General features: G+C 42.9%; 1 protein-coding gene across 4 annotated transcripts in view; it reads left to right on the top strand.

The window, feature by feature from the left end:
• Window positions 1-24,692, top strand: part of LOC132868573 (choline transporter-like protein 2) — a 112,216-nt gene that overhangs the window by 33,720 nt on the left and 53,804 nt on the right. Inside the window, exon 1 of one of the 4 annotated variants that reach the window (XM_060901558.1) lies at window positions 4,740-5,000. The exons of the other annotated variants lie outside the window; for them this stretch is intronic. Coding sequence (XP_060757541.1) covers window positions 4,967-5,000 — 34 coding nt within the window. The 5' untranslated portion in view covers window positions 4,740-4,966. Of the gene's footprint in view, window positions 1-4,739; window positions 5,001-24,692 lie in introns of those variants that run through there. 4 annotated transcript variants of the gene reach the window in all.

Raw genomic sequence — 24,692 nt, 5'->3', positions numbered from 1 at the left:
AGCCCCGTGGCCGGTGAGGGCCGTTCTGTGCGGAGTTTGCATGTTCTCCCCGTGTCCGCGTGGGTTTCCTCCAGGTGCTCCAGTTTCTCCCACAGTCCAAAGACATGCAGGTTAGGTTAACTGGTGACTCTAAATTGACCGTAGGTGTGAATGTGAGTGTGAATGGTTGTCTGTGTCTATGTGTCAGCCCTGTGATGACCTGGCGACTTGTCCAGGGTGTACCCCGCCTTTCGCCCGTAGTCAGCTGGGATAGGCTCCAGCTTGCCTGCGACCCTGTAGAACAGGATGAAGTGGCTAGAGATAATGAGATGAGATCTTTTGATATCCTACAGCTCAATGAACTTATTTATTTGCGCCCCCTCCCAGTTGCACATGCCAAATCAGGCCTGATGGAACACTGTGCAATCACCTTTTCTGTACCCAAAGAAATTATCCAGGTAGTCTTCCAGTCACACTTTCCTCACTTGGATGTCCACTAGTTGGGCAACATTATCTCTCGGAACACATCCAAGCCTTTGTTCCTGATCCCTACAAGGATGCAATGCACTGTTCTCCCCAGAGCACTTTTGATTGTCAGGGCTGACGTGCTTTAAATTTGCCGACTGTGGTGTGAGGCTTTTTTTTTTTTTTTTTTTTAATTTATTTTCTTTGCTCTGACACTTGCTGAAAAATCACGTTGGATTTCTACCTTGCAATGTTTTGAAGGAAAATCAGTGTTTTTGGGCTGGTTTGCTGCCAGGATGCACTCAGGTAGACCGAAAATACCCTGGGAAATCCACAATCACAACAAATGCCCTCAATCACTTTGCATACCATGACTCTTCAGTGTGCGGGTGAGCACCCTTGCACTGATGTTACATTAGCAACTGTCGCTACCCTAGACCTGGGGGACAAGTGAACTTTGTTTACACAGTGTTCACATACTGAAGCCAGGCGAAGATGTCCAGTGTCTCCTCTCATCAGGGTCTCCGCGGATCCTTAAAAAGTCTTAAAAAGTCTTATTTTTAATATGTGTTTTTTAAGGTCTTAAAAAGCATCATATTTCGCTATTTTTTGAGCTATGGTATTAAATTTCACATGGGAGGTATTAAATTTCATCCGGGTAGCCTACGGTAAATGAAAAAAAAACAACATATGTCTGGATTTTTTTTTCCGCGCTAACGTTATTTATTCAACCAGCGTCGTTTGTTATCAAGATGCTGAACAAGTAGCACAAGAGCCGTTGTGTGTCTAGCGCTAGTTCTAATAGCGCAGGAACCACGCCACAGGGGGCAGTGTGTTCTTTTATCCATGTAGTAGAACCATTGAGAGTAGGGCAGACGAGGAAGAAGTGGTTGAACTTGAACGGAGATGGGGAAGTGTAAGTTTAGTAACAAGTGGCTTGAGGAGCCAAAATACAAAAGTTGGCTAACAACAGCAACTTCAGAATATGAAGCGAGATGTAAGGTATGTCGGAAAGACATCAAGTTAACAACAATGGGCTGTAAAGCCCTTGACGCTCACTCGAAAGGGGAAAAGCATATGCGCTATGCTGCTAGTCGGGCAACAACAGTCCCCATGCCAATGTTCGCCTCTACGGTCACAAAAAGTGCAACGCCAGCACAAGTGCTTTCGCCGCATTCGCCCCAACCGCTACGCTGAAGGCAGAAATACTGTGGGTTCTGCAGACGATTACCCGACACCACTCATACACTTCAAATGAAGGTGTGGGCGCAGTCTTCCAGGCAATGTTCCCCGATTCCGAGTATGCCAAATCGTTTACTTGTGGGAAAGACAAGACATTGTATCTAGCGCGATTTGGTCTGGCTCCATTTATCAAACGTGAACTTCTGGCTACCGTCAATCAAGGCAGCTTCGTTGTCATGTTTGATGAGTCTATGAATCGAACCACCAAGCGCAAGCAGCTCGACATTCACGTGAGGTATTGGGTGGCGGATGAGACTGGTTCTCGAGTGCAGTCCCGGTATCTCTGATTACAGTATATGGGCCACTCAACTGCTGAGGACTTGCTGGAAAACTTCAAGGTAGGCTTCCACCAACCTAACAAATTAAGATAAGGATAAGGGCAATTCCATGTAAATGTCAACCTCACCATGCAAAAATAAAGCAACATGTAATACATCAAAACCACTCCCAGAGATATCACCTAGGCCTGTATTTTACAGATGTGAATAAGGTGAACCAATTTGTAACCAACCTAATATGTCACTGTCAGTCTTTCTTTCTTATAATGTAAAACCCAAGCTAAAATCAACTTTGATCATGTACAATTCTATATTATTGCCACAAGCCACAGAAATGTATGCTAAAATCCACAAAACAGCAAAACAATAGCCATCCTAAATATTATTTAAGAACTTTGATAGTTTTAGCTGATATTTAGAGAGTTTTTCAAAGGGTTATGGTGGTTAAATTGCTGATTTTCTAAACATATGCCATGTCTATTTCAGACGCGTCACATCCATAACGGAATTTCGTCACATCCATAACGCTGACTTTTCCTTCCGAAACTCTGCATGAAATACAAAATATTTTAAACAAAGATTTTTTAATATTCACCTTGGACCCCTCTATCAAATGGATATCTCCATTTCGACATTAGGTTTACAATTTCACAGAGTTTGATAAAAATGTACAGTCACCCAAGAAAAGTGATACTTTTTCTGTCACATCCATAACGCATCTTTTATTGGCATTTTCTGGCATGCCCTAGATGTACTATGGGAATTGTTCTTGTTCTATCACTTCTCCAGTATGGTACAGCCTTAAAATATGCAACACCTGTTTAAATACTGGGAGACAATAAAACATGCACTGGGTCATTTGTTGCCATTTTGAGTTCAAGTGTCACGTCCGTAACGCTGGAATTGCTCATAAACGTCTTGTTTTCAGTGTTTCATGTAAATGGGAAATTAATACTGTAATTGGTAAGCAACTTTTGCAACTGTTTGACTTGGTTATGAGGACCTCTAGTGAGTGTGTGTGTGTGTGTGTGTGTGTGAGTGAGTGTGATTTATAACAAAATCCAACACACTCAGACGTCGAGCCAAAGAAAAAAGGGAGGAGTTGGTTGGCCTGAAGGCTGACATTAAGGAGAAATCCGATACACTGAGGCAGTTCGATCAGTAGTCAAACTTCCTTGTTTCCTCACTGTTTATGTTCATGGCAATACCCTACTATTAAAATATCGAGAAGGCAGTTAATGTTCTGTTTTTTAAACTGAAGATGCACTTATTTATTTAAAAAAATGCTTTGAACTTAACCTAGTGTGCTTTTTTTTTTTTTTACTGTACGTATTTGTTCCGCGGTAGTGGTCTTATTTTTTATACTCAGTGGTCTTAAAATGGTCTTAAAAAGTATTATTTTTGCTGGTCAGAAATGTGCAGAGACCCTGTCTCATAATCTCTAGCTGCTTTATCCTGTTCTACAGGGTCGCTGACTATGGGCAAAAGGCGGGGTACACCCTGGACAAGTCGCCAGGTCATCACAGGGCTGACACATAGACACAGACAACCATTCACATTTACGGTCAATTTAGAGTCACCAGTTAACCTAACCTGCATGTCTTTGGACTGTGGGGGAAACCGGAGCACCCGGAGGAAACCCACGTGGACACGGGGAGAACATGCAAACTCTGCACAGAAAGGCCCTTGCCGGCCACGGGGCTCGAACCCAGACCTTCTTGCTGTGAGGTGACAGTGCTAACCACTACACCACCGTGCCGCCCAATGTCCAGTGCCTGCTGTCCAAAGAAAACTACAGCTTAAAAAGCTTTACTACCGGATTACTTGGATAATCTTAGTCAGAAAGAAGCAAAGGATAGATATGTGGAAATGAGTTTATTAGCAGTTATGATCTGTACAAAGTTCCTCGAAACAACTGGAATGACGCTGCAGATTTGTGGCCTGGCATTAGTTACATGTTGGAATATGCCACTTTTTTTCCTGAAGAAAAAGATATTGTTGTCAGGTGATTGATTTATTGCTCATGAAATGAACCCCATGCTGTAAACCCCAGCATCACAGACCTCCACTTGTAGCAACATTTTCAACCATGTTAGCAGTAAAAAGCGACCGTACCATCATAAAATGCTCCTAAAAATCACCAGATGGCACCAAATGGGCTCCCTTTTTTCAAAACTTTCCAGGGAGTTCATTTTAATATGTATTGCTAAGGAGCTTACTGTATAAACTTTAAAATTAGACTGTCTCAACCCCCCCGACTTTTTGTATTTTATTTATTATTATTATTTTTTTTAAAAACCGTGTGTCTCTCCGTGGTATATTGGTCAGGTTTCTTGATCAATGCATCATTTTGGAAATATTTATTTATTAAATGTCCTTTTCATGAAAAGACACTAACACCTCCATTTTGAACATTTGACCCATGCAAGTGCTTTTTGTAATGGAGGGTCACACATAAGCATTCTTGGAATGCCGCTTGACCAATCAGGTTAGTCGACCTGAACTAACTGCTGTAAAATTTTACTCAAAGCATAGGATGCTGCAAAATCTGTTTATTTAATCGCTTGTGTGCATTTTTCTCCATGTGTACTGTTGGGCGGCCAGTTTCTAATAATTGCGTCCTTATACAGTTTCACTCTTGTTCGGAAGGCAGAAAACGTACATTTAATCCTGGATATGGGATAAAAATATGCAAACCAATGGCAGCTATCTGATGGGTATCTCTAGGGAACGTGCTCAGTACTGGTTTAACCAGTTTCTCACACAAAGGGGAGAGGCTCCTGCCTTCAACACCTGCATCACTGAAGAGTGAATAAGCCTGGTGTAGATTTAACACAGCACTTCACTGACCTTTTAACCATGCTGTTTAGTAGTGTACAGAGCACAAGCTAGTTGAGGCGTGAGAGGCGCTCAGAGCTCCAACAGGCTGAAACGCTGAGGGTTCAAACTCCAGAACAGGGCGGAGAGTTTGAGTCAACTCTGAGAAAACTGAATACCACAAAATGCCGGAGGAGGAAGATCATTACGGAAAGCACGGTAATGTTCAGTCAGAAAACCCTGAGCTGGCTTTTAGCTGCTGTAGTTTCCCTATAGTGGAAGTTTTAAAATGAATGTCCGAGTAGCTTTTGTTTTTGTTGTGGTGCTTTTTCACTGCCTTTCTCTTCTGAGCTCTGTACACAGCATCTGGCTCCTCTGTGAAAACGAAACTCTTTTTGTTCAAGTTTAATCTCTAACACGTCTGTCTCCATGTTCCTGCAGAAGTTGGTGTAAGGATGGTTTATAGGGTTTGTTTGTGTGACCCTGCACTGCATCCTGTTTTAACAAAACTTTACAGTGCTGTAGATAACCTGCAAATATTAAGTTGAAATACCAGCTCACAAATGTCACGAAGTGCTGTAGTTGTACTATTTGAACCATTTGTGCTGGTCGTGTGTGTGTGGGTGGGTTGTGTGTTTTTCTTTTTGGTCCCTTTTATGAAAACTCTATGTGCTGCTTGTTTACTTGCTCATGGAATCTAGTTCTCTGTGTAGATAGAGGGCTACACCCTTTAATTTCCTTGCATTTTTACCCACTCGTAAACCAAAACTAACATGAATAGCTCTGAGTAATGAGTTAGTCATAAGACGCCTTTACAAGTTCAAGGAACTACTAATTCTTACTTGGTTTAAAAAGTACAGATACTGAATGTCCTATATAATTGACTTGATATGTACTGGCAGTGCACATAAATGTATATAAGGGTTATAGAACTCAACTTCTCTGTGTAGATCGAGTATATTCTGCAGACAGTGTACAATAAAATGTAAATGTGGGCAGTGTTAAACTGCAAAGCAAGAAAGGACCTGCCAAATCCAGCCTTGGGTAGAAGATAAGATTTAGATGACAGAAGTGTGAATGTGTGGGGTGGCCTTTTTTTTTTTTTTTTTAAATATCACCTAATGCACTACAGTAACTAACTAAAATCCAGTAACTAAATACATAATGTAAATAAAATGTCAGCAATTCCTTGTAAAATGGATAATGGGATTACAATTGCACAGAAAATCAGATTTTAAGATACAATAACTGAATCAGCATCAAACATTTAATATGGCTAATCAGGAGGGGTGTAATTTTTTAATAATAATAATAATAATAATAATAATAATTTATTATTATTATTATTATAGATCAAGTGCTTCTTACCCAGAGTGCACTGAAATACTAATAACTGTTAGAAATATTGGGGGGATAAATTCTTGTCTAGCATCCTCAGCTCTGGTCATGTCGTCACTCTCGTGTTCTTACTTGTATATTTCTGACTCTTAATTAAATAATCGTGCCTTTGCAGTGTGCATTCGGCACCTAATCTGTACGATTTCAACAAAAGCTAAACATGCATTCATATGAATGTCGAATGCTGTAACTTTTTTTTTTTTATTCACTCATTTAATCCTACATTAATAGATGGACTTAAATACTCACTGTCTACTTTATTAGGAACACTGCAAGTGCACATTTATGCTGTTATTCAATCAGTCGATCATGTGGCAACAGTGCAATGCAGAAGTCATGCAGATCAAGAGCTTCAGATGTTCACATCAAATATCTGAATGGGGGGGGGGGGGGATGTGATTTGGTAACTGATCATGGCATGAATATTGGTACCGGATGAGTATTTCAAATACACCATTCCCATTCATGGTGAAAACTAAATTTTCCATTGTGTGGAAATGGGAGTAAAACAGCAAAGTTGAAAGGTTAATCTTCCATCTGGTGACCTAGTAATGTTTATGGAAATCTTTTTATGCCTCCACTGGGAATCTGAATAATCTGACTTGTGTGTTTGTGCCTGGTTGTAACGTTCCTGGCAATGGTATAAATCAGGGTTTTTTGGTTCCCCCCACCCCCCTTGCTTTGAGGCCCAACTATTCACACTTGGGCCCCGACTTGTTACATTTAAAAAAAAAAATCCCCCAATTATTTTGGCTCCTCTATTCTATTAGAATCTAATGTATTGTAAAGGTGAAATGCTGCGTGAGGGAAGCTAAGGACAGCTACAGGAGAAAGGTGGAGCAGAAACTGGAGAACAGCATGAGGAGGGAGGTCTGGGAAGGTGTGAACCATCACAGGCCACAACACAAAGACCAGAGTCATGGGGGGGGGGACCGTGGAGAGGGTGATCGAGCTGAAATGACTTCTTCAACCGGTTCAACCAGCCCACGTCTCCCCCCCCCCCCCCCCCCTGCAGCCATCTCTCCTTCTTCCCTCAACACACCTCCCCCCCAATCATCGCAGCAGCCCCCTTCTCCTCCTCCTCCCCCACCTCAACACAGACTCTTCTATGCATCACTGCAGATGAGGTCAGAGGTCAACTGAGGAAGCTTCACCCCAGGAAAGCAGCAGGCCCGGACAAGGTGTGTTCCCAACTACTGAAGACCTGCACTGCTGAACTGGGTGAACCACTCCAACGCATCTTCAACCTTAGCCTGCAGCTGGGGAGAGCGCCCACCCTCTGGAAGACATCATGCATCGTTCCAGTTCATTAAAAGAACCGGCCCAGCGAGCTGAACGACTTCCGACCGGTGGCACTCACTTCACATCTGATGAAGACATTGGAGTGGCTCTTCCTCAGACCCCAGGTGCAACACGTCCAGGACTGTCTGCAGTTTGCATATCGGGCAGGTGTTGGTGTGGAAGACACCATCCTCTGCCTGCTACACCGAGCCCACTTGCATCTGGATAAGGGAAATGGCACCGTGAGGATCCCCTCCTTGGACTTTTCGAGTGCCTTCAATACCATCCAGCCCCTTATGCTTCAGGACAAACTGAACAGGATGCGAGTGGACCCCTGCCTGGTCACCTGGATCTCCAGCTACCTCACCGACAGGCAGCAGTACATCAGGTGGAAGGACATCACGTCTGACACTGTGATTAGTAGCACCAGAGTACCCCAGGGCACAGTGCTGGCCCCTCTTCTCTTCACCCTGTACACTGCGGGCTTCTGCTACAACTCGAAGCTGTCACATTCAGAAGTTTGCTGCTGATACAGCCATCGTGGGGTGCATCAGGGACGACAGAGAGGAGGAGTATAGGAGCCTGGTGAGGGACTTTGCTGTGTGGTGCAACAGGAACCATCTGCAGCTCAGCACCTCGAAGACCAAGGAGCTGGTCATTGACTTGGGGAGGTCCAGACCAAGGTCACGACCAGTTCTGATCGAGGGAGTCGAGGTGGAGGCTGTGGATTCCTACAAGTACCTCGGGCTGTGGCTGGACAGCAAGCTGGACTGGACTTGCAACACCAACCACCTGTACAGGAAGGGACAGAGCAGGCTGTACTTTCTGAGGAGGCTGCAGTCCTTTAACATCTGCAGGAAACTCCTGTGGATGTTCTATCAGTCTGTGGTTGCTAGTGTCTCGTTACACCGTGGTGTACTGGGGGGGCAGCACATCCAAGAAGGACACATCCAGGCTGGACAAACTGATCAGGCGGGCTAGCTCTGTGGTCGGCATGAAGCTGGACTCTCTAGTGACGGTGGCAGAGAAGAGGACTATGGACAAACTACTGAACATCATGGACAATGCCGGTCACCCTCTGCACACTGTCATCAGCAACTAGAGGAGCCTGTTCAGTGACCTTAGTCCTGCACTTGGGAAGGAGCAGTCACAGATTTAAAAACTCCTTTGTCCCTTACGCCATAAGACTGTACAACTCCTCTCTGGGGGGGAGGAGGGGTAACAGGAGGACCAAGGATGGGAAGGAGCAGTAGCCTAGCCTGACAAAAAGCAGTACTGGACAATGTGCAATACCGCTCCTGCTGGACCCTTTTTTTTTTTTTTTTTTTTTTTTTTTTTAAATCTTTTCTTTCTTTCTTTAGTATATGTAAAATACTTTAATTTATCTAGAAGTTTTCTCTATTTTCTATTCTCGGTTTATCCTGTAATTATGCTGCTAGAATTTTAATTTCCCTGATGGAACCCTCCCAAAGGGGTCAATAAAGTTATATCTAATCTAAATCTAAAGTGTATTAACAGAATGCAGCATTACTTCGTTACTGATGGGAGCCTAGGAATTAAATAAGTGCAATAAAAACACAATTGTAGGTATTGTATTTAAAACTCTATGGATGTGCTAGAAGCTGACATAAAACCATGTATGCAGGGCATTCTCCATCAAAAGGGATTAATGAGCCAAAAGTGGAGTCTGGTCCGTTAATACAAGAACTTATTGCCATGTTTGTGTTCAGCAAACAAGCAAATTATTAAAACCAAGAAGTACGGTCAAAAGAAGTGGATGTAGAAACCACTCAATGGGATAGATCCTTCCACGCTAACAAAAGCCCCCCCCCAAGTTGGCAAATTATCCATCTGTTTGAGTTCCCAACACCTCAAACTGCCTGGTGCTGCAGACCTCATTCTACATGGACATGCAGCTGAACACCTGGAAGAGCATGGAGGCATACAACTTCTTTTTATATGGCTGAGTTAAAGCTCTGGGGATCAGGACACAACATGGACAGTGGTAGACGGATCCAAGTGTAGGAAGTGTTTATTAGCAGGTGTCATATTTTTAAGTTAAGTTTATTTTGTAGCGCTTTTAACAATAGACATTGTTGCAAAGCAGCTTTACAGAAAATTAACAACTTCAAAGGAACAGTCCACTGTATTTCCATAATGAAATATGCTCTTACCTGAATTGAGACGAGCTGCTCCGTACCTATCCGAGCTTTGCGCGACCTCCCAGTTAGTCAGACGCAGTCCGACGCGCTGTCACTCCTGTTCGCAATGTAGCTAGGCTCAGTATGGCCAACGGTATTTTTTGGGGCTGTAGTTAGATGTGACCAAACTCTTCCGCGTTTTTCTTGTTTACATAGGTTTATATGACCAGTGATATGAAACAAGTTCAGTTACACAAATTGAAACGTAGCGATTTTCCATGCTATGGAAAGTCCGCACTATAATGACAGGCGTACTAACACCTTCTGCGCGCTTCGGCAGCGCATTGATATCTGAGCTCCGTATCAATGCGCTGCCGAAGTGCGCAGAAGGTGTTAGTACGCCTGTCATTATAGTGCGGACTTTCCATAGCATAGAAAATCGCCACGTTTCAATTTTTTTAACTGAACTTGTTTCATATCACTGGTCATATAAACCTATGTAAACAAGAAAAACGCGGAAGAGTTTGGTCACATCCAACTACAGCCCCAAAAAATACCGTTGGCCATACTGAGCCTAGCTACACTGCTAACAGGAGTGACAGCGCGTCGGACTGCGTCTGACTAACTGGGAGGTCGCGCAAAGCTCGGATAGGTACGGAGCAGCTCGTCTCAATTCAGGTAAGAGCATATTTCATTATGGAAATACGGTGGACTGTTCCTTTAAACACAAGCTAATTTTATGCTGAATCTATCCCCAATGAGCAAGCCTGTGGTGACGGTGGCAAGGAAAAACTGATGATGTAAGGAGGAAACATCAAGAGGAACCAGACTCAAAAGGGAACCCATCCTCATCTGGGTGATTAATGTGATTTTATAAATAACTTGCTTCTATAACTGTCCGATAGAGTCGCAAAGTATAACTGTGAAGACAGGAAATTCATTATAGTTTTAACATGAAGTCTGTTTCGTTGAAGTTATAGAGGATTTCGACGTGACGTCACAGGTCACGTGACGCCCCGGTGTCCGCCATTTTGAAGGTCAAGCTAGCTAATGTCAACAACAGTAGCTAGTATGTTACTGTAGCAATGTTTACGTTCAGTCATTTGGATGACTGTTAAAACCTTTCAGTCTCAAGTTTTTCCTTTACTGTATTTACTAGTTTACTGAGCTAGCGCGCTCGGGCAGGCTGGGAGCGAGCGCGCTAGCTCGGGCAGGCTGGGAGCTAGCACGCTCGCTCCCAGCCTGCCCGAGCTAGCGTGCTCGCTCCCAGCCTGCCCGAGCTAGCGCGCTCGCTCCCAGCCTGCCCAAGCGCGCTAGCTCAGTAAACTAGTAAATACAGTAAAGGAAAAACTTGAGACTGAAAGGTTTTAACAGTCATCCAAATGACTGAACGTAAACATTGCTACAGTAACATACTAGCTACTGTTGTTGACATTAGCTAGTGCTAACAGCTAGCTGCTAGTGCACTGCTACAACTACATCGACCCTAATAATACAGTTCTTGGTCATTGCCTGGTAACAGCAAATTCATAATGGGCCATGTCTCAACAGACTAAGAAGGTATTTCAATGACATTTAATAACATTTTGTTTATCCTGAGGACCGAAAGTAAATGAAAATGTGAACAAACCTTAGCTGTAATAAGATGGCGACCACCGGCTCCAGGGACGACCCGCTGATGTAGGCATGTTACCCAGCCTGGTTTTTAACGACATAGGTATACAGATCACGTGGGCCGGAGTCAGGTAAAGATGAGGTCTTGGTGTACTTCCGTACGTCAGTGAACAATCCTGGTGGAAGCAGGTAAACGTCGTTCTCTAAGCCTGCTAACCTCAATTTTTGCAAATACCTCTCCCTCTGCTCACCCTGTAAATGCCCTATGTCGCTGGATAGTGAAGGTGTTTTCTGCATCTCGCTCCTTTTTCTTTTATGTTTTTTCCCTGGTATTTCCCACACGCCTGACTGCAGGTCAGGAAGATCACCCGCGCTGCAGTGCTGCAAAGCCAGAAAAAGAGCGCCTGGTAACGTGTACGGATCACGTACACCAGCATCATTGATTTTCTGGTGATATCGCTTCTTACTCGCATCATCTAGGCCGGATAAAATACTCGACAATGAGATTTCGTCATGATCAACAGTGTATCGCTACCGGTAGTCGCCATATTTGTGACCGTCAAAATGGCACCGTCTACTTGTTGACATGGCAACGGTCACGTGGGTCAAAAACCTCTATAGACTCCTCATTGATGGAAACTTGTGCAAAACTGTTCATGACAACTGCAGTCCTAAAGTTAGCAAGTTGACAGCAAGTCCTCACATAAATGCATTATTCTAAGTGTCCAGAGCATCTTCCAAGGGGTTGGTTGGGGTTTTATTATTAAACAAAAGCAAAGCAGAGTATTTAAACAGCGTTATAAACATGGCTAGAAACAAACGTGACTGTGATGATGCTTTGCAAAGCCTCTGTGAAAAACGGCTTCTGTATTGGTCAGTGCTGATTTGCACTCGCTTCAGTGTCTGGCGTTTCCTATAATGACTGGGTCCCAAGCGCACGCACAATGTGCTCCATGAGCGCATGTGGCTGCTTGAGCTGTGCCAGACTCAAGTGTGCAAAGGCGTGGCAGTCAAGTGTTCACCTACTGTGTGACCACAACTTTTAGCTCACGTGTATATCGCCATCAAAATGCCTCCCTTTCATCGATTTAAAGTATCCCGAGCTGTAGTGTGACCGTAGCTTAATGAGACAGATGTGACATCGGATGCAACCCAGCAACTGTACAAGTAAAAAGATACTCTCTACAAGTAAAAAATTAGCTTCAACTTGAAGAAAATAGTGGGCCGCTGTCCAATGGCTGAGAAATGCTGGTGTAAATGACGTCGTGATCTTGTGACTGCACTACTCGTACTCAAAACAAGCAAACTTTGGCAGATGGGCGCACCGTATTCACCGGGGGAAATGTTCTAAGATTTAATGCAGATAGCTGAAACTGTGGATAGGAGCGACCCATATGTTTGTCAGTGTATAGTTTATAAACTATCATAGGCATTTATATACATGAAAAACAAACAGTAGTAATAATAAAATGATACTACAATAAGTTACATGAATGTTCTCTTTTGAGTCTGATGGCGTATTCACACCTACGTTGTTTGGTCCGGACCAAACGAACCAAATTTCCCTTGATCCAGACCTTTTGGGTTGGTCTGAATACAAACCACCGAACTCTGGTCCGGACCAAACAAGCGGACCGAGCTGCAAGGTCGGACTCGGTCCGGACCAAAGGAACCCTGGTGCGGATCTTTTGGAGGTGTGAAAGCAGACCGGACCTAATCCGACAGTTTTGCTTTTTTGTACCTCGGGAGCTTCCGTCGTTTGTCGAATATTATGGGAAACAGAGTCTTGACACTCCACTGCAAAGTACAAACACTGTTTCGGTTGTCAAGGGAACCTTACAACAGTCGTTCAGTCATTCAGACCAGTGGTAGGCTAGACTACAGAGTACAAAAAATGAGTAGGGGGCAAACGTGGGCCGAGGAAGAAACGCGTACCCTTGTGGATATATGGGCAGATGTCCACATATCTGAGCTTTTGGAGAGAACACACAAAAATGCCGACGTGTTTGCTGTATTCAGTGAGAAAATGAAGGAGAAGGGGTTCACGCTCTCCCCAGAACAATGTCGGCTAAAAGTGAAGAAACTCCATCAGACGTACATTAAAATCAGGGACATTCTTTCAAAAAGTGGCGGTACTAGCGACGCAAAAAAGAAATTCATCTATTGCGTGAAGAGCCAGAACTGTCACATGATGTGCGCTCATCAGCGCTATCCTCCGTAGCCGCCTTGCCCTTTGTCGTCGTCGTTGATAAATTACTTGTACAACAGCATAGTAATCGCACAATTGTGAAAACAGTAAAAACTGGATAAAACATATAGCTTTGATGACATTAAAAAGAATAACGGCACGGAAAGCCTCCATGACTACTTTTGAACTTAACGCTTTGTGCACGTGTCTTCTCTGACCAATAGCTGAACGACCTCAGGGCGCGTGGCTTTGTTGACAGATTTTGGTCCGCTTACTAAAATGTACAGTGTGAAAGCGAACCGCACCAAAATGAAAAAATAAAAAAAACATTTGGTTCGGACCAAAGCAAGTGAACTATCGAACTATCCTGGTCTGAATACACCCTGACATTTCCACTTAAAGCTAGACGGCCTTTTGATTTCATAAAATTGGTGGAATTTAGTTCCCTCTGAAATTTAGTCGTGATGCATGTTTTTTTTCTGTAATATCTCTCAAAATATCAGGCCATTCTGTGCCTGGGAAGGTATTTAATTTGAAGGGATTCCCTAGCAAATGTGCACGAAGTCGCCTGCTTTGCACAGTTAAGCAGACTGAAGGCCAATTTATGCTGACAACCCAGTCCTCGCAGATAGCGTCGCAGACAGTGTCTGCGTAGCCCCCCCACCTTCGCAGACGCTCTGCGCGCACCTCCCAAAAATTGTGACCACCGCAGAAGCCTCGCAGACAGCGTCGCAGACAAGAGGGCTCTGATTGGTCCACTCTACATCCGCTGTACACGCACTTCCGCTTCCCTACTTTCCCGGTTTGTTTTGTTTTCACGACCGCCATTTTTAAAAACACGAGCGAAGATGGAGCAGCACGAAGAGCAGTTGATCGAGGAAGTGAGGAAGTACGTACATCTATACGACTCCAGTTCTAGTCATTATAAGTAACCGGAGGATAAACGCTCCACTAACCACACCCACCAACTACTCCTAGCGATTTCACGACTTCGCGCCCCCTTGCGTTGTGGCGGTGAATAACATCGCGCACGCCTATTACTTCCCGCTCAACGATAAATTACAACTGTCTGCGAAAAGCTATCTGCGAAAGCCTTGTCGCAAGAGCATGCAGAGGCCTTGAGGAAGTCCATGTGTGCATGCGCAGGTTTACCTGCTTCTTCTGTTGGGTTTTCCATCATGCAGCATCCAGTGTTGCATTACTGCCATCTACAGGTTTACCTTGACTGTGCACTAACAGTTACATCATTCTATCGCTAAATGAACAGCTGATCACACAGAGGTGCTCGCTAACCGCTGATGTTTTAGTTTGGGCCTGCGTTTCCTGTCCTTTCCTTCGCAACATAGCTTTTTTTTTTCTTCTTCTCTCTGTTACTGTAGTTGGTCTTCTGTTTCATTCACACACTTGTGTGTTGTCTGCCCCCCCCCCCCCCCCCATTTTAAATTTACATCCCACAATGCCTTGTGCGAATGGGGAAAACCCACCACGTGATGCATGACATGGTATCTTGGATTGGGTCATGGTGAAACAGTAAAAATGGCAAAGAATTTAGGGCCACATGGCCCCAAATTTTTATTAATTGCTCTATTGGGGGGGGGGAACCAAATAAAATCGGAAGTCTGTGATTTTGAATTCTGTCCCTTTTTTGTTTCGTAGACCGAAAAATAATTGGGTGTCAGGGATGATTCTTTTTACAACCTAAACTTGAAAAATCTGAAAGGCAGTCTCCCTTTAATATTTATCATGGTTGAGATCCAGAGACAAATGCAAGTGTGGTAACCCCCCCCTTTTTTTTTTTTTTTGTAATTTACACAGGATGGTCAAAGCAACAAAAATCACCAGCCATAAAAACATGACGGTAGAAGTGAGGAACACACAGGGGTAGCATGGTGGTGCAGCAGTTTGCACTGTTGCCTCACAGCAAGAAGGTTCTGGGTTCAAACCTCACATCCTGCAGGGGCCCCCCTGTGTGGTTTACCTGTTCTTCCGGTCTGTGTGGGCTGCTCTGGCTCCCCCCCTGAGTTCAAAGACCTACACACCCAGAAGCATGCACAAGACAGAGGCCAAAATTATGAAATGACTCAGATTCCCTTAACTTGTCAGTTCAGTGATCTTGCTAAAGTATGGAATCCAAGGCAAAATGCACTGAACCATATTTAAAAATAATCACACCCAATTATAGCAGTGTCGCTTCAGAGAAATCTTGGTTTGAATTTTAAGAAATGAAAGTTCAGAGGGGTGTTGACCCCCCCCCCCCCCCCCCCATGTAATTCCGTTACTGTCTTGTTCCTCAAAGATTTTGTGTTCAAAGTTAAACATGGCCGCTTTTTTCAGGTCAAAAGAAACCCCATACAGTGTGAAATAATTTTAATACCATTATCTTGAGTACTGCAACTAAAGTTACCACATTTTTGCTGTGAAGGTAATTCCGTTACTGAAGAGCTACCCTGGGGAGGGTTGCATCAGGAAGGGCATCTGGTGTAAAACCTATGCCAAATCAAATATGTGGAACAGCTCTGCTATGGCAACCCCGAACGTATGGGAGCAGCTGGAAGAAGGAGAAAAACAATTGGCATTTGCATGGAAAATGAACGCAAGATGAACTAACTGAAGCTGGGATTTAAATAAGGTGATAAGTGGGGTGGGAGCAATGAAGGTAGGTGAGCATCATGGTACGCTGTATTCTGGGTGTGTAGTTTGAGCAGTCCTTTTATGCTTGAGCAAGTTGGCAGATACAGTAGATGCAGTAGAAGCCTAAACAGGCCTAGACATTAAGCATTTACCACTGGTGGCCCATTGGGCCAGTGGAATTGAAAAGTTACTGGCCCAAATGGAAAATGTGGTGGCCCGAATGCTCGCGGTACCCAAACCACGGCTGCCACAGGCAGCCACTGGAAGCACCACAGGTGCTTGCACAAAGAGGGGGGTCCGGGGGCCCTCCTCCGGAAAATTTTGATTTTTCAATTCGTATTCGTGCATTCTGGTGCATTTTAAGGTAAAATTAATGAAAAAATAAGATTATTCATATTTTGCTAACATTATATCTTTATTGTTTGTTCACATTGATATTTTATTGTTTGCATTTCATGTTCTATCAATTTCTTAGTTACATTTAAAAATTTCCTTTGTTCTTGTTCTCTGTTTAACACATGCTGTTGATTACTGTCTTACATAACAATTTTGTACAAGTTTTAGAATAAGCTAAGTTTTGCCTCACCATGCAACTAACTTGTTTATAGAATAAGCTTTGCCTGTAACCCACCCTGTGTGATGTAGACATATTTTCCTTTTTTGTCATAGTTTCAACTTTGGCTCATATATTCTCAACATTGTAGATGGGCAATTCCATGTAAATGTCAACCTCACCATGCAAAAATAAAGCAACATGTAATACATCAAAACCACTCCCAGAGATATCACCTAGGCCTGTATTTTACAGATGTGAATAAGTTGAACCAATTTGTAACCAACCTAATGTCACTGTCAGTCTTTCTTTCTTATAATGTAAAACCCAAGCTAAAATCAACTTTGATCATGTACAATTCTATATTATTGCCACAAGCCACAGAAATGTATGCTAAAATCCACAAAACAGCAAAACAATAGCCATCCTAAATATTATTTAAGAACTTTGATAGTTTTAGCTGATATTTAGAGTTTTTCAAAGGGTTATGGTGGTTAAATTGCTGATTTTCTAAACATATGCCATGTCTATTTCAGACGCGTCACATCCATAACGGAATTTCGTCACATCCATAACGCTGACTTTTCCTTCCGAAACTCTGCATGAAATACAAAATATTTTAAACAAAGATTTTTTAATATTCACCTTGGACCCCTCTATCAAACGGATATCTCCATTTCGACATTAGGTTTACAATTTCACAGAATTTGATAAAAATGTACAGTAACCCAAGAAAAGTGATACTTTTTCTGTCACATCCATAACGCATCTTTTATTGGCGTTTTCTGGCATGCCCTAGATGTACTATGGGAATTGTTCTTGTTCTATCACTTCTCCAGTATGGTACAGCCTTAAAATATGCAACACCTGTTTAAATACTGGGAGACAATAAAACATGCACTGGGTTATTTGTTGCCATTTTGAGTTCAAGTGTCACGTCCATAACGCTGGAATTGCTCAGATATTGAATTCTCACCACTGTAGATATTCTTATAGAAATAGAAGTACAATTAACTTTTTAAATACACCTTTATATAATGGCCACAAAACACACACAGGCCAGTCCCAAGTCTGGATGAAAGGTGAGGGTGGCATACTAACCCTTATCATGCTGGATTTAAATGGGCATTTTTATTGCCCATGAAGTTTTATTTCTTAATAAAATATCATGAGAATCATTGACAAACCATACATTTCCTGAAAGGGTGGACTTTGGGGAATAATCTAGTGAGATTTTTGCAAAGTCTTACCTGCTCAGGGGTGATTTTATAGCCCTAATTACCTGTTAATTAGCTAATTAACAGGTATGCTCAGGTGAGCCAAAAAGGGGTGATATATATAATTTATTATTATTTTTTTTTAATAAGACAAGATATAAACACCAAATTTTCAGGATATGTCCTTGGGGGAACTAGTAGTACATTTCTGCAAATTCAGCTCATTTGCATAAACCGTTGCCATGGCAACAGCAGATACCCTAGCAACTGGGGGTATACTGGGTTTAGCATGGTCTGGTTGTACCAGAGAGGGTCAGAATAGTTATTTTTGTTGTAATGAACTAATGTATACCTAGTTTGGGCCATTATTAAAAAATGTTCTGTTTCCGGTCCACCGGCCGGGTGAGTGCCGTTTGTGCGGGTGAAATATATATATTTTTTTTTAACGCCGGTTTTTCGACATTTTTTTCGGGTTCGTAAATCTAAACTCGAACTTGACATTTACGCATTCCCAGGGCTTTCCACTAAGGCTCATACTAGCCAGCCATGACAAATAAGTAGCCAGCCGGGGGGGGAGTAAACACACAATAAACTCCTGTGCACGCAGTTCCCAGGGTTAAATGGATTTTCCACAGACCATTTATTTATTCACTTAAATACAAAGTAAAATGGCAGTAAATCTTCTTTCTTTTCTTGCGTATTGCATCATGAGGCGTTCCTGGCTTGTAAATCTCTTATTTTCGGTGCATGACACATTCATGCAGCTGAGCATGCTATGAATTAACAACGACAATGGTCTGCAGTGGTGGCTACACAAACACTCAGCGAACATTTCTCCATTTGTGTATGAAAATACACTCCAACGACTCAGTTTGGTTTCATTTACAACCAACGGTGTCTTTTGATGCCAGCACGTAATTGAACGAGAGAAGACTGGTTTACCGTTGACAAAATAAGCGTTCTCTCTGCTTCTGTTCCCTCCGATGGCCCCGACACACTACTGCCTCCGCCGAGTGTGCGCGCACACCGCATGTCGGGGCCGCGGATGAGTTACTCTCCCCGATCAACGAAGTCTGCAGGGAATTTGTGGTTATTATCGGTACAAACAGCGCGAATCACAACTTAAATGAGTGCGGTTCAGTTTGACATTGTCAGTCTGTTAGATAAACATTTAATTTTATTAAAATTGAAAATTAATATTTGGAGGCTGTGAGCTACAAAAATAGTCATTAAAGTAGCCGGCTGGACTTGTGTGGCCGCAGCCGGCGCTTGTGGAAAGCCCTGTCGAATCAGCTCTGCGCATGCGCCGTGTGACACAAAAAAATGGCAGCCACCATAAAGGAAGGAGATCTGGAGTTTTCAAACATTTGCTTAAGTGTGAAATCGCAAAATTGTATTCTAGCGAACAACAAAATAGTAAAGATTCAGAAAAATCATTCAGTGATCATTTTAATAGTGTAATTTCATCCGAACTAGGCCTAACGGTCGATTTAGAACTACAAAAAGTCAGTGTGTCGGACATTTTAAGTACCTTTTGTAAAAGTTTTGCAAATGTTGCAGTCAGCATTTAAAATGCTAGCTTAAAGTTTTTGTACAAGTTTCAGTTGATTAAACGGTCATATTTTATTAAATGTGTCTGCTTTTGTAATAAAAAAGTACTGAAAGAAAAAGCAAATGCAGCATTGCGATTTCTTATCCATCCATATATAATTAAAAAAATCCCTGCCTCCCGACTGAATTTTTTTTTGCTCACCCGGTGGACAGGAAACGGATTTTTTTTTTTAAGGATGGCCTTGGCTATTTTGATAGATTTCATTATCTTTGGATATTTGAATAATATATGGGATCAGATCTAATTTACCACATTTTATCTGTTCTATTTCAGTCATAGCAACCAACATTTATACTTCATTCTTTAATCACTAAAAGTTGATACAGGTGTAGCCATATTTCTTGGCAGTGTATCGTGAAGTTTTGATATTAATATACAAAGTCTGAACGATTTTACACCATCTGAAGCTAAAGCGCATGTGTTGAAATGCTGTTTTACGATTCGGCGCCATATTTGGCGAGTTGTAAACAGAGCGTGACATCGCACGCTCTGATTGGCTGCCGAGTTCAAAATGAAGCTGTTCGTTAACACCCGATAGTTAATCTATGCACGATCGTATTTAAACTGTTTACCTGGCCTTTGGCCAGGTTGGGGAGCATGGAGTTTGAACATATTTCTATTTGAATTTCACCGTTCTGATGGTCTCCTTGCCGCAACCGTCTTTGTCTACAAGATGCTATTTTCCCGCCAAAATGACGCTTCCGAATAGCGCCGAACATCTCCGAAGATGCACGAAGACGACACACTCCTGCCGTGGAGCGGAGCGTGACGACAAAGATGACGGACCATGTATTGAAAAGGTGCATTTTACGAACAATTTCTTCACAATTCTGGGTAAAATATGAGTAATAAAACTTGTTAATTTGTATCGAACGTATTGGTCCGCCCGGGCCACTGTTTGGCCAAATTTAGTGGCCCGAACTGGCCCGAAAGGCGTAATAAACACCCCCGGGCCATCGGGCAAGTGTTAATGTCGAGCCCTGCTAAAAGTTGTAAATAGCTTTTGATTGAACACCCCATGTTCAGTCTTGTGGAAGAGGTGTAAACACTGAGGTGATGCAGCTTGGCTTGTCAGCTTGTATCTCTAGAGTTTACACAGGATGGTGCAAAAAAAAAAAAAAAAATGAGTGAGCGACTGTTCTGTGGGTAGAAATGCCTTGATGAGCAGAAATGAGCAGACTGATCGGGGCGGACAGGAAGTCTATAGCAAGTCAAATAACACCCTCTTTATAACTGTGGTGAGCAGAAGAGACTCTCAGAATGCACAGCACATCAGGTTCCACTCCTGTCAGCCAAGAGCAAGCATCTAAAGCCATCATGGGTACAGACTCGAACTGGACAGGTGAAGAATGTATTTATATTAAAGTGTTTCATTTATTTTTTTTATTCAACAGTTCTGTTTGAGCGAGCCTGTGCTGTGCTCAGTGTAGCTTCAGATTCTTGTTTTTGGCAGGCATTAACAGGCTTGTAGTACTCTAGTCCGATTCGTGACTCGACTTGGACTTGAGCACTGATGACTTGGACTCATACATTAACTGCATTAGGACTCGTAAATTGGAGGCAAGGACTTGATTTTTTTTTTTTCCTTTATTTTTTGTAACATAATTTGGCATGAGATTATATCTACATTGGATTTTTGTACTAATTTCGTGCAAGAGTGTCACACCTGCATGCCTTGGCATGTGCATCAGGCGAGCTCTGGACAGCGCGCGCACCAAGCGGACTCTTGCACGCGCCAGAAACGACTTGTATCTGCACAGGATTAAGGCACAATTGGCGTGCCAATATAAAAACTGTGAAAACACACTTTGCGAAGTATTGAGTTGCTTTGCTGACACGCTACTGAGCCTTATTTACAACCCCGATTCCAAAAAAGTTGGGACAAAGTACAAATTGTAAATAAAAACGGAATGCAATGATGTGGAAGTTTCAAAATTCCATATTTTATTCAGAATAGAACATAAATGACGACAAATGTTTAAACTGAGAAAATGTATCATTTAAAGAGAAAAATTAGGTGATTTTTAAATTTCATGACAACACATCTCAAAGTTGAGACAAGGCCATGTTTACCACTGTGAGACATCCCCTTTTCTCTTTACAACAGTCTGTAAACGTCTGGGGACTGAGGAGACAAGCTGCTCAAGTTTAGGGATAGGAATGTTAACCCATTCTTGTCTAATGTAGGATTCTAGTTGCTCAACTGTCTTAGGTCTTTTTTTGTCGTATCTTCCGTTTTATGATGCGCCAAATGTTTTCTATGGGTGAAAGATCTGGACTGCAGGCTGGCCAGTTCAGTACCCGGACCCTTCTTCTACACAGCCATGATGCTGTAATTGATGCAGTATGTGGTTTGGCATTGTCGTGTTGGAAAATGCAAGGTCTTCCCTGAAAGAGACGTCGTCTGGACAGGAGCATATGTTGCTCTAGAACCTGGATATACCTTTCAGCATTGATGGTGTCTTTCCAGATGTGTAAGCTGCCCATGCCACACGCACTAATGCAACCCCATACCATCAGAGATGCAGGCTTCTGAACTGAGCGCTGATAACAACTTGGGTCGTCCTTCCCCTCTTTAGTCCGAATGACACGGTGTCCCTGATTTCCATAAAGGGCTTCAAATTTTGATTCGTCTGACCACAGAACAGTTTTCCACTTTGCCACAGTCCATTTTAAATGAGCCTTGGCCCAGAGAAGACGTCTGCGCTTCTGGATCATGTTTAGATACGGCTTCTTTGAACTATAGAGTTTTAGCTGGCAACGGCGGATGGCACGGTGAATTGTGTTCACAGATAATGTTCTCTGGAAATATTCCTGAGCCCATTTTGTGATTTCCAATACAGAAGCATGCCTGTATGTGATGCAGTGCCGTCTGAGGGCCCGAAGAACACAGGCACCCAGTATGGTTTTCCGGCCTTGACCCTTACACACAGAGATTCTTCCAGATTCTCTGAATCTTTTGATGATATTATGCACTGTAGATATGTTCAAACTCTTTGCAGTTTTACACTGTCGAGCTCCTTTCTGATATTGCTCCACTATTTGTCGGCACAGAATTAGGGGGATTGGTGATCCTCTTCCCATCTTTACTTCTGAGAGCCGCTGCCACTCCAAGATGCTCTTTTTATACCCAGTCATGTTAATGACCTATTGCCAATTGACCTAATGAGTTGCAGTTTGGTCCTCCAGCTGTTCCTTTTTTGTACCTTTAACTTTTCCAGCCTCTTCTTGCCCCTGTCCCAACTTTTTTAAGATGTGTTGCTGTCATGAAATTTCAAATGAGCCAATATTTGGCATGAAACTTCAAAATGTCTCACTTTTGACATTTGATATGTTGTCTATGTTCTGTTGTGAATACAATGAGTTTTTGAGATTTGTAAATTATTGCATTCCGTTTTTACTTACAATTTGTACTTTGTCCCAACTTTTTTGGAAACGGGGTTGTACTTGTTTGGTTTCCTGATTCCTTGATTTCCTGTTTCTCGTCTTTTGATTCTACTGAGTCTACGATGGCCTGTTTGTCTCGCTCGACCTATTTGCCTGTTATGATTTTCTCTGCTGTTCTGGATTGTTTACCGGTCTTCACTTGTATTAATAAACGCACCTCCTGCACTTGCATCTGTCTCCCAACGATCTCTGACCAAATACTTCACGCTCCCTGACAAAGAGAATGCACATTTCACCTGTTCATACGTCATGTTCAGGAACAAGCTAATGTTAATGGCGCTGAAACAGCCACTGTCAAATGTTGTGGTTGGAGTCTTGTTCTCGGACTCTACTTGGATCAGTAGTGGATTGGACTGAAATTTTTTTTTTTTTAAATGAATTGGACTTGACACTGGGGACTCGAAGTTTAGTGACTCGACTACAACACTGGACAGGAATGGAACTAGTGTTTGCGCTAGTGTCTTTAAATCTGGCTGCACTTGCCTCAGTCTTTGGGTCTGTGCAGGATTGTTCTAAATTAAAAATCTCATGACATTTTTGTTATGGCCTTTTGAGATACAGAAATATTGTGGAACCTCCTTGTTTTTATATGCACACACCCTACACAAATATTCTCTCAGCACTGGACGCAACAAATAATTTTTACAGGGCAGATCCTTCCTACCACTTCAGGCAGCTCTGGTTAATGATTCTGAAAGTGTGTGTGTGTGTGGGGATTTCTGCTTTACCACTAAAGACCACTCCTCCCCCCCCCCAAAAAAAAAAAAATTCATCAACTATCTGTAGCTGCTTATCCTGTTCTACAGGGTCGCAGGCAAGCTGGAGCCTATCCCAGCTGACTACAGGCGAAAGGCAGGGTACACCCTGGACAAGTCGCCAGGTCATCACAGGGTTGACACATAGACACAGGCAACCATTCACATTCACACCTACGGTCAATTTAGATCCACCAATTAGCCTAACCTGCATGCCTTTGGACTGTGGGGGAAACCGGAGCACCCGAAACCCATGGGGAGAGCATGCAAGCTCCATACAGAAAGGCCCTCGCCGGCCGCTGAGCTCAAACCCAGGACCTTCTTGCTGTGAGGAGACAGTGCTAACCACTACACCACCGTGCCGCCCCAGCTCCTTCTTCTATTTGCTTATTATTTATGATGATTATTACTTCCAAAAACCATTGTCTGTGATCGTAGTTTGTTGCTGCATCCGCAAATCCAAGTTAAACCCGTATATACACAATATCCAGAAACACTGCTGCCTTCTCTGGACCTGATCTCTTTCACGATTGACTGAAGATCAATCTTCAGCCCTTTGGGTGACCAAACCTCAACTTTCGTTGCCATTGGCGACTGTGCAACCACCAAGTTTTCAACCTTGATGTACACTTAAGTTATTCCATGAAATCGAGTCGTACATGAGCTGATAGCTGAAGAGGCACATGGTGCCAAGTTGGCTATAAGCCAGGTTCGAGATTGAGTGGAAGAACAATTTTATATCTGCATTCACTGGATTTTGAGAAATGGAGCTTTGCCTTTTTTTTCCCCGTCCACGGTTGGTTCAGCAACACGCTCTGCCATTTTGTTGTTCTCGGCTCACTGTATATGAGCTGATATCCCAGTAGAGTAGCCAGTGTGTGCGATTGTTCATATCCAGTGAATGTGGATGGAATAAATAGAATTATTCTAGATCAAGTAAAGCATACACAGATTACAGATTAGATCAGCGTTTCTCAACCTTTTTTTCAGTCACGCCACCCTTCAGAAGTATGCAAATTCTCAAGGCACCCCCATATAAAATATACGCAGTCACGCTGACCATACGCTGACCCC

The sequence above is a fragment of the Neoarius graeffei genome, chromosome 20 (assembly GCF_027579695.1).
Source record: "Neoarius graeffei isolate fNeoGra1 chromosome 20, fNeoGra1.pri, whole genome shotgun sequence".
Lineage (NCBI taxonomy): Eukaryota > Metazoa > Chordata > Actinopteri > Siluriformes > Ariidae > Neoarius > Neoarius graeffei.
Note: the sequence above shows the minus strand (reverse complement) of the source record. Positions and strands in the feature narration are given on the sequence as shown.